General features: G+C 35.7%; 1 protein-coding gene across 3 annotated transcripts in view; it reads right to left on the reverse strand.

Moving 5' to 3' along the window:
• UPF2 (UPF2 regulator of nonsense transcripts homolog (yeast)) overlaps positions 1 to 11,299 on the reverse strand; it is a 137,625-nt gene that overhangs the window by 35,589 nt on the left and 90,737 nt on the right. For all 3 annotated transcript variants that reach the window (XM_012642200.1, XM_012642199.1, XM_012642201.1), the window contains exons 10-12: positions 9,164 to 9,277; positions 6,310 to 6,426; positions 1,614 to 1,799 (exon numbers count right to left, since the gene is read on the reverse strand). In XM_012642200.1, coding sequence (XP_012497654.1) covers positions 1,614 to 1,799; positions 6,310 to 6,426; positions 9,164 to 9,277 — 417 coding nt within the window. The remainder of the gene's footprint in view (positions 1 to 1,613; positions 1,800 to 6,309; positions 6,427 to 9,163; positions 9,278 to 11,299) is intronic.

The following is an 11,299-nucleotide window of genomic DNA, read 5'->3' on the forward strand; positions in this document are numbered from 1 at the left end:
AAGGTTTAGCAAAAATAACATGCTCTCTTTTGTGCATCATTTGATGTAAATAATATATTTTTTTACTTCATCAATTTCCAACAAATAAATAAACCCAATTGGTTAAAAGATCACTTAAGGTGGAGGACATTATATCAAGACTGATGTTGCACGACAACCCCAGTTCCCTTGTGTGTGAAATGGGGGATAATGACAGCACACACATGTCATAGCTTACTTTGTAAGGATTAGACAAGTGAAAACATGTGCAGTACACAGGAAAGTGGCACACTGTAAATGTCCCATAAAAGTTAGCTATTACTAGGTCAAAACCTCTACCAATAAGAAAATGAGCAGAGTTCTACCTACAATCAAAGTCTTTCCATTTTTACTCTGGAATAAAATGGACACTATTGCAGAATGAAGATACGCATCCCTACTCTATATTCACAACCCATCTTTCAAACACCAAACGTGTTCTCGTGCCGGCTTCACTGGAAATGTCAATGTCTTCTCCACCGTTGAGCCTTCTATTCTTTATAAACCTCTAGCCAACTCTAACACCATTTTAAACAACTACTGCCTCTGACTTCGGAAGCTGGTTTCAATTTCAAAGCTGAACTACCTTTATCTATCACCTTCTATCCTAAAAAGAAAAAAGTTCTACACTGTATTATATGTCAATTTGTAGAATTCACTAAGAAATATTTTTTTCGTTCAACACATCTTACTTAAAAGTGAAGATTTTAACAGGGTAAACACAATAATTAAGATATTAGGGCCGGGCGCGGTGGCTCACGCCTGTAATCTTAGCTCTCTGGGAGGCCGAGGGGGGTGGATAATTTGAGCTCAGGAGTTCGAGACCAGCCTGAGCAAGAGCAAGACCCCGTCTCTACCAAAAACAGAAAGAAATTAATTGGACAGCTAAAAATATATAGAAAAAATTAGCCGGGCATGGTGGCTCATGCCTGTAGTCCCAGCTACTCGGGAGGCTGAGGCAGGCAGATCCCTTGAGCCCAGAAGTTTGAGGTTGTTGTGAGCTAGGCTGACGCCATGGCACTCTAACCCAGGCAACAGAGTGAGACTCTGTCTCAAAAAAAAAAAAAAAAAAAAAAGAAAAGAAAAAAGATATTAGGTCAGTGTTTCTTAACCTTTTCTGGAAATTGGCCCTGATTGAGAATCTAAAGAAAGCTTCACACCCTCCTCTCCAGAATAAATAAAGATAGTCAAGAAGATTCAAAATGATGAAATTTCAGAGGGATCACGGGCCTTTTCAAGTTTACTGAATGTTAAGACCCCCTGTACCAATGTAAAATATTTAAGGGCAAATGCATTATAGAATATTACAGACAAAGTAATATATATTTATATATATATCAAGTATACATATAATTAAAATTAAATTTAGTAGAGTCACTATTTCTATGAAAATGAGAGGTTATCATAAAAGAGTTTTGTTTACCTATGTCGCAAATATTATAAACCATGATATGAATGCTTTCTTAAGATGACTTGTATAGAATCAATCATGATGGAACTTGGGATCTGCCCCCACCTCTCCTAGACTTTATATAAGCTTAGCACTACTACAAATATCAAGTTGACTATTATTGTATGATTTCATTAAGATTTACCTTCTCGGTGGTAACCTTAGAGAGATCCTTGTACAGAAGTTTCCGGACGTATTCCTGGAGAGGAGGTCGTTTCTTCTTCACAGTTTTTTCAGCTGGAGGTGGGTTGCAGTAGTAATATGCATTCTCTACCATCGTAACATATCTTGCATCAAGATGCATTGCTTGCTTTTTTCTCATCATTTGCTCCTAAAATAAAAAGTCCAAATTAATGAAAACACTTTAATTCTAAGATTTCTTTATTCCTAACTAAACTTCTATTTTCAGTGATTTAACATTTCAGGATAAAGGGTTGGACAAGAAAAAAAATAACCTCTAGGTATATCTAAGACAATGCAAAGCACAGTAAATGCTATACCGTTACTCATTTTTATAATGTATCAGTCCATGACTACTCAGCCTTAGGCCTCATCCAATAAAATAATCAGAGAACTTAGCTATTAATGCAAATGTAACTTTATCCATAACTGTGCCAAACTATATAAACTCTAAGGAAAGCAGGGTTCAAACATGAGTGACTGGAATTAAGGACTAAGAATATAAACAAAGGTGTGACTCTGGCCCTGGCTGTTCCAAATACAACAACTGAGAATAAATTTGTTCTCAAGGCCTACGTCATGCAGTGTTGTACCAGACAAATCTGACACGTCTCCACAGACAAGAAAACTAAAAGCCCCCAAGGTCTTACAGCTTGTTTAGGGTTGCTTGGCATCAGTTCCGAGGAGGTAACCAGAAAGCACATATCTATCCAATCGTCATCTACTTCAGAGTCTCTCAACCTCAGCACTGTTCATATTTCAGATCAGATAATATTTTTGTTGTGGGGGACTGTTCTGTGCATTGTGGGATGTTTTGCAGCCAGCCTGGCCGCTACCCACTAGGTGCTAGTTGAGAACCACTGACTAGTTCAAGATCTTCAAATAGCACTCTTAATTCTTAAAACAGTATCACACCAAGCATTAAGATTATTGAATTTATTCAGTCATTCAAGAAACTTTTTTTTGACGTTTATTAGTCCTAAGCGCTATGCCAGGTGCTGGAAATTCAACAGTGAATAAGACAGACATGATTCCTACCTTCAGGGAACTTAATAGTCTGGTGTAGGAAAACAGAAAATAAGCAGGCCAACAAATAAATTAATTATTAATAATCTTTCCAATAATTGTAATCAGTAGCGTGAAGTAAAATAACAAGGTACTCAGGTGAAGAGTAACAGGAAACCTACTTTAGAGTCAGGGGTGGGTTAGGGAAGACCTCTCTGAGAAAGTGACACTTAAGCTAGGATCAGAAGGATGACAAAGGGCTAAAGAACCTCAGGAAGAGCACTCACGGGAGAGGGAACAGCAAAAACAGAGGCCTGATGACAAGACAGTGAGATATGGCACAGGCCCTAACAGCAGCCAGTGTGGGGCCAGCATGGAGCGGCATAAGAGGGAAGCGGTGGGGAGGGGTAGGTAATACAGACACTGCACACCATGGAAGTAAGCATGCTGGGTTCTAAGCGTGTGGAAGGAAGCCACTGACTAGCGTCAGCAGGTGTACTGGGGTGTGGGGTGGTGGGAGATTTCAAATTTTGAAAAGATCACTATGTATGTAAGCTCAAGGAGGGCAGGGGACATATCTTTTTCACTGTTGTTTACCTAGCACTTAAAACAGATCCCGGTAGGCATGCAATTAATATTTAACAACACATGAATAAATGAATGAATTGCTAAAAACACAATAAATCTTTCCCATGGACTGCTTTTCTATACTGGAAAAAAGTTTTGCTATTTGTAAGTTCAACTGTCGGTATACCAAGTTTCCTAATTGTTTCTCTTGTCTCCTAGTACTTCAAAAGCGTACTGACTGTAGCCAAGCTCCCATACTGACATATCTCTATACTACAGTTTGTGAATGTTTATTAAATGCTGAATCTTCCAAATAGATAAGAAAACACTTTCATGTGTAACAGAGGTAGAGATATAATGACCACACCCTATAAGTAGTTCTTTGGACAAAATAAAATTTATCATTTAACTTATCATTTCTACATACATAATATAGTTATTAATCTAGATTCATTTCAACCTGCTCTTTGAACTGCTTTAGAACCATTTTCCCCAACATACACACCCCAAACTAATTTTAACGTTACCCAAGAATAATTCTGAAGGCAAACCAGTTAAAGGGTTATGTGTATTGTCAAATAAATATGAATACATTTGAGATTATCCCATAAGCACTAATGTGCTTCAAACCAAACTCATCATCTGTTCCCTCCCCTAGATTCCCTCACTCTGCGACTGGCACCACCATCCACTGGGGTGCCCTGTGGGAGTCTGAGGTCTTCTCTTAAGGCACTTTCTTCTTCCTCACCCCTCATATCTCACCACCAAGTCTTATCAGTTCTGCTTCCTAAAAATTTTCATACAGCTAGTTATTCTCATCCCTACCCCAATCCATTTCTTGTTTTCCCCCTAGGTTTTAAAAACAGTCTTTGTTCTCTCTACCTTTGATCTCAGCTACCTCATAGTTATCTCCTCCATACTAATCTTTCTAAAAACGTAAGTCTAATCCTCTCTACTCCACTTGCTTAAAATCCTTCATAGCTAGCTATCCACTGCTATCACGGAAAAACCCCAAGCTCCAAAGCACAGCACCCAGTTTGTGTCTACCTCTCTAGTCTTACCTGCAGCTGCTTTATTCAACTGGCTTCTCATCTCTCCCTTTAAGACTTGGCTTAGGTCTCTAAAATAAACACCACTTTTTCCAGGAAACCTTTCCTGACATACCAAGACCAAATTTGGAGCTGCTTCTACCTATAACCAAAATACCCTATGCTTACACATTTACCATACTGTATGTCAATTCTCTATTTACTTGTCTATCCGCCTTATCAGACTATAAACTACACGAGTGGAGACTATCTCTTTCACTTTTGTATCCCAAGGGTCTGGCAGAGAGTTTGCACGCTATAAATACTATGAAGCCAATAGGGTAGATCTCTCCTGACTCACTGAGTCTGGATGAAGTATCCGCTCTGTGAGCCCACAGTATCTGCTGTAAACCTCTACTATGGCATTTACAACACCGTATTGGAATTATGTGTTTAGCCCTCACTCATTAGGTATGAACCACTTTGAGGAGAGCAATTATATTTCATTTCTTTGTATCACCATCCCTGCCCAGCTGTAATATCCCTGCAGATATTGAACTGAACTTAGTGTCTGACACATAGGAGGAAACCCAAAACTTGTTAAATGATTAACAAGGCTCCCATGCAGAAATCAAGAAAGTCAATTAAGACCTAGTTGTTTTTGCTGTAAGAGGTGAAAAGACCCACTGAGTCAAGAAAATTGGTCAGGTAGGAAACAATTTGGCTTTCAGGATTGCTATTTTCATCCATACCACAATGATTCATAAATGTTTTCCCTAGCAAAAATAAACATACAGGATTCAATATTATAAACTAAATATAGGCATTAAAAATTAGTTAAGCTTTCCTAGTATCTATATTACACTTTTATATGCAGTATATCTCATTTAACCTCAGCAGCCTGGCCCAAAGAAAAAGTTTTTGCCTATTACAATACAAATTTGAATTTAGTATGATTTATGTGATATGAGCCTAAAGAGAATCTGGAAATCAATTCCATTTGATGGCCTTCACAGTAATGTTTTTGTAAACAAAATACAAATAAATTTACATGTTTCTTCCCTTTAAATGTAAGCAGAAAGTACTCAGGCTCACGACTAGATTCTCAAAAATATAACATATCAAGAGAAAATGACACAATCAAGACTTTTGTAACAGCAACCCTGATACCATGACAGCCTATGTCCAGGGATTTGCTGGAGAGCTCCCTCTGCCATTAACACCAACAGTCCTTCCCCCAGCACACATTCTCTTTCTCCCTTCAAAGGCCACAAACAAATGCTTACATATTATCAATAAGCATAACTTAATTGCTTAATAAACTTGATGGCCATTTCAATATCCTAAACAGTTTAAAAAATAGGATAGGCACAGTGGCTCATGCCTGTAATCCCAGCACTTTGGAAGCCTGAGGCAGGAGGATCTACTTGAGGCCAGGAGTTTGAGACCAGCCTGAGCAACATAGCAAGATCCTATTTCTACAAAAAATAAAAAAATTAGCCAGGCATGGTGGCGCAACACCTGTAGTCCCAGGAGTTTGAGGTTGCAGGGAGCTATAATGATGTCAGTACACTCTAGCCTAGGCAACAGAATAGGAAGGAAGGAAGGAAGGAAGGAGGGAGGGAGGGAGGGAGGGGAAAGAATTTCACTCCCAGGTTCTTATATTTTGTTTATAAATCTTAAATTTCAATTTTTTGGCTTCCATTTTATGTGCTTGTATGACACATTATTGATGGCTTGAGATGTACCAAGAACATTCGTAAAGATGGCTCTAACATACTAGTATTAAGAGTACTGCTCATTTGCATCATGCATCAGAAGTTTTATGGGTAGAACTTAATTCCCTTTTATAATATTGTAAACTCACTGGCAGCCAGGTGAGAAAAAATTCTATACATCTCCAGGGATGACAGCTGATATATATGGGATATTTCAATTTAAGTAGAAATATTTCTATTTATATGGAAAAGCAAAATAACTAGCGCTGGTCAATATTTTTAACCCCTGGAGTACAGGTAAGTCAAGACCCTCTAGCTCTTACTGGGATCCTCAAGCCCTTACCAGAAGCACACTGGTCCTCAGGTGAGACTCTGGAGATCTGAAAAGAAACCGTCCACATGTCTCCAGTAGGGTACATGCCATTTCAATATGATGATGAGAAAAGTCTGACAGAAGCATCTGTAATAATAAGAATGATGAAAAACTACAAAGACAACGCTTCAATCCTCATGGAGAAAGAAAATGTTACACATCTAACGTATGTAACAACATAAAAACTGTCAGTATAAAAAACAAAAGTGAGGCTACTTAGCTTCACTGTTGGGTATCTTTTGTATATCGCCATAAAATTTTTGCTGAAAAACTTCAATATATTTAATGTTTTTCCTTTCAGAAAAATATATGGAAACTATCAAAACCCTTTCTGTATTTATTATTAGATGTTATGCATTTAAATACATGCCACATACACATTTTCTCAATGCCTTTTTGTTTTGTTTTGGTCTATATACCATTTACTTCTAAAAATTTTTACTACAAAAGTATTATTTGCCCATTGTATGAAATTTATAAACATAACACATACCAGAACATTTTAGTATTTATCCTCTCAGTCTTTTATGCATATTTGCTAAACTAAAATAGATTTAGACATATCATTTAATAACTTGGTTTTCTGGCTTAACATAAATATTTTTTCATATTCCTTTTTATCTTTCTATGGCATGATTTAGAAGGCACTATATATATTTAGAAGGTACATATATCTAGTGCACATTATATAATATGAACTAGATCAAATCTTACTCGATTCTTATTTATCATCCAATTTGTCTCCCATTTTTTGCTACAGGTTGAGCATCCAAAATACTTGGGACCAGAAGTGTTTCGGATTTCGGATTTTCAGATTTTGGAATATAGTATTTGCATATACATAATAAGCTATCTTGGGGATGGGACTCAAGTCTAAACACAAAATTAATTTATGTTTCATATATATCTTATACACATAGCCTAAAGGTAATTTTATACAATATTTTATATAACTTTGTGCATGAAATTTTTTATAATAAAGTTTCGACTTTGTTTTGACTGTGACTCATCATATGAGGTCAGGTGTAGAATTTTCCTCTTAAAATGGTGCTATGTTGGTATTCAAAAAGTTTTGGATTTTGGAGCATTTCACATTTTGGGTTTTCAGATTAGGGATGTTCAACTTGCATTCTAAAAATGGTGTGACAAACATTCTCGTAGATAAATCTATGCAAACATTTATGATTGTTTCCTTAAAACCAATTCCTAAAAAAGGAATTTCTATGTCAAAAAATACATATTCCTCCAAAATTATCTTTAAGAAATAGTACAAAGAAATATACTAATACATTTAAACAGTCTTAGCATGATTCCTTTCAATTCAGAAAATTTTCACAATGCCTTTTACAATGCTGTCCGGAGTTTCCCTAAATGTATTTAGCAGTGTTACCAGTTTCCTGAGATGCTCCAAGGTTTAAGAAACTTGATCCCTCAATATTTACAATAACTATTAATATTGTAAATACTCTTAAGAAATCATGCAGTAAAGAAACTTTAATTTTGTTTAACTCAGGTCGTTCCCAATGTATTTGAAGCCTTGAGATAGGTTTTGTGTGATATATCTATTAATATCCCAAGGAAATAGAGTTGACAAAAAATTTGTTATAGAGAAAAACTTTAATAAGGGAACCACCAATTTTAAATGTAGAAGAATTACTCCATCTATTCTGCACGAACTTTACCACATATAGCTAATTACTGTTAATCGATTACTAGTTTAATTCCAGAATGGATAGAAAACATAATCTCAGTAATTTCCATCTTCTCAAATTTGCTGAGACATTCTTTATGGGTGATTTTGGTAAATGATCCAGGTGCATTTGGTGAGATTATAAATTCTGCTGCTGTTGCGGTATGGTGTAAATTAGATCAAGGTTGGTAACTGTGTTCAAATTCTATATATACTTACTCATTTTGTCCACCTGTTCTTTAGGTTATTGAGAAGTACTTTCAAATTTCTCACTATGATTGTGGATTTGTTTATTTCTCCATTACTTGCCAATTTTTGCTTCATAGGTTTTGAAGCTACATTATCAGTTGCATACTGACTCAGGAACGTAATAATAACCTATTGATCCTTACGAACCATCCTTCCTTATTTCTATTAATGCTTTGTGCCTTAACATCTAGTTTGTCAGATAATAGTAAGTGAAACCAGCTCTCTTTTGGTTAGCATTTGCATGGTATATTTTCTCCATCTTTTTACTTGAACCTTTCTCATCTTTATACTTAAGGGTATCTCTCTTGTAGATAATACACAGTGTTTTAATTAAGTCTTATATTTTTAAGGCTTCTATTTGATGTATTTAGTCCTTTTACATTTCATGTAATTACTGATATAGCTGCATATGTATCTAACATCTTACTATCTGTTTTCTATTTTGCTCATCTATTTAATGTTTCTTTTTACTCTTTTCTTGTCTTCTTCTGGATTAATCAAATATTTAATTATTTACTTTTATCCACCACTTACAACCAAAACTTTAAACTTTTCTATTAAAAATAATCAAATGGGCTAGGCACAGTGGCTCATGCCTGTAATCCTAGCACTCTGGGAGGCCGAGGTAGGAGGACAGCTTGAGCTCAGGAGTTCTAGACCAGCCTGAGCAAGAGCAAGATCCCATCTCTACCAAAAATAGAAAAGTTAGCCCGGTGTCATGGTGTGCACCTGTGGCCCCAGCTACTTGGGAGGCTGAGGCAGAAGAATCACTTGAGCCCAGGAGTTTGAGGTTGCTGTGAGCTACAAGATGCCACTGTACTATACCAAGGGCAACAGAGCAAGATTCTCTCCCTCAAAAAAAAAAAATAATAATTCAGCACTAACCTTTAGACAATGCAGCGTATCATTTTTTGTGAACATCTTAAACTTAGTTAGTTCTCCAATAAAACGAACAGTTTTGTTCTTTGTTTCAATATTGATCTGGTCCTTTTTTCGTACCTACAAATTAAAAGAAAAATGATATTGCTTAGATAATCAACATTTTGAATCTCTGTGATAAAAACTGCTATTTTAATGTCTGAATTCACTCCAAATATTTTAAATAAACTGGGTATAATTTCTTGCTATAGTCAAACTATTTTAAGTAAGTTAAGGAAAAATTTGCTCTGTGTAACAACAGTCCCAGGATAGGTTCTGCAAAACAGTTCCATGGTCAAATAATTTGGGGGAAACGATGTATTTTATCAGGCTCAAAGAGTCCCTTAAATAAAGAAGCCTGTTTAGCTTAAGTCAGTTTCTCAGATTTATCTGGCAACATAAACCTTTCTGAAATGTTCATCACTATTAGTTAACACCCCATTAAATTTATATTATAAGGAACACACTTTAGGAAATGCTGCTTTAAAAATATGAATACCAGGCACTCACTTAAGCAAAAATGATATTAAGGCTCAGCTGGTATACTATAATTACAAACTATGCTGTATTTTTTATTATAAATTTATTACAATGAAACGTCCAATATAATCACTGTTTTTTTTCTTTATCACCATAGTCGTATGTCAAATTTCAAATCCTCTATAAATAACATCTTCTACTTAGGTACACATTTCAAGAACTATCAAATGCAACAAAATCCCATCGTAACAGTACAATGGGAACAGACACATCAAAGTAAATGTAATTGGATTTATCCTCAGAATTCTATTTTCATCAGAAAACCAAACCTACAGTCAAGAAACATCTGAACAACAATGACCATAATATGGTGGTGCCTTGAATTAGTTTAGCCCTTTCTTTTTGGAATACTATCCTATCTCATTTTTTCCATATAACATTCTGAGAGACGAACAACAGCTGTTATTATTCTGGTTTAATAGTTAACACAAACAAAAATAGGACAGAAAGCTGTCAAAAGACTTGACCAAGAATCAACACTAAAATCCCAATCTCCTAACTGCGAATTGAGAATTCTACTATACTACCCCGACATATATACACTGGCATTCGAAATAAAGCCTAATCTCACCGGTAGCTGGACACTTAACAATAATCATTTATATGAAAACTAAACTTTTACATATTCAGATAGCTATTTGTCATCTTAATTTTTAAGGATCTACTTTTCTATAGCAAGCAGAGGTAGGTATTTAGACTTTTCAGATTTTTTAATAATTTTTAAACAAACCATATTTACTCATTTAAAAACTCAGAGCAAACTAGAAGCTCACTGTAACTGAATTTAATCTTAAGCATCAACAAAACTGCATCCACTAAACAAAAGCAAATAAAATCACAAAAATTGAACTCCAATATAGATTTTTTTTTTTTTTTTTTTTGAGTTAGACTCTGTCACTCTGGCTAGACTGCAGTGGCCTCATCATAGCTCACTGCAACCTCAAACTCCTGAGCTCAAGAGATCCTCCTGCCTCAGCTGCCCGAGCAGTTGGGACCACAGGTGCATGCCACAAAGACTGGCTAATTTTTCTGTTTTTGGTAGAGATGGATACTCTCACAGGTGTGAGCCACAGTGCCCGGCCCAGAACTTTATTTTAAAGGCATCATTTAAGCATACAAAATAGTTTTGTGATTGGAGACAAATAGAAAATAGAATTAGTTTTCTTTTTTAATATTAAACAAAATAATACTGAATAAAGTTGGCTATTTTCAGCCTTATAATTTAGAAAGGAATACAGCCTTCATAAAGACCATTTCACAAATAAATATGTTTGATAAGCACCACCCATGAAAACCTCCTCTTATTAATTTACCTTATTTTGTGAACTCCAGGGATAGATCGAATGTGGACCCTGGAACAGTTTTGCTGGATGTAAATCCCAGCTCTATCACTGACACTTACTGGCTATTACTTAAACTCTGCGCTTCAATTTCCTCATCTGAAAAATGGACCTAATAGGGTGGTTGTGGGTCTTAAATAAGTTAATATATAAAACAGTGCTTAGAAACAGTAAGGGTTCAATAAATATTAGCTATAGTTAATTTTATCCATCTTTGCATATT

Source organism: Propithecus coquereli, unplaced genomic scaffold, assembly GCF_000956105.1.
Source record: "Propithecus coquereli isolate 6110/MARCELLA unplaced genomic scaffold, Pcoq_1.0 Scaffold177, whole genome shotgun sequence".
Taxonomy (NCBI): domain Eukaryota; kingdom Metazoa; phylum Chordata; class Mammalia; order Primates; family Indriidae; genus Propithecus; species Propithecus coquereli.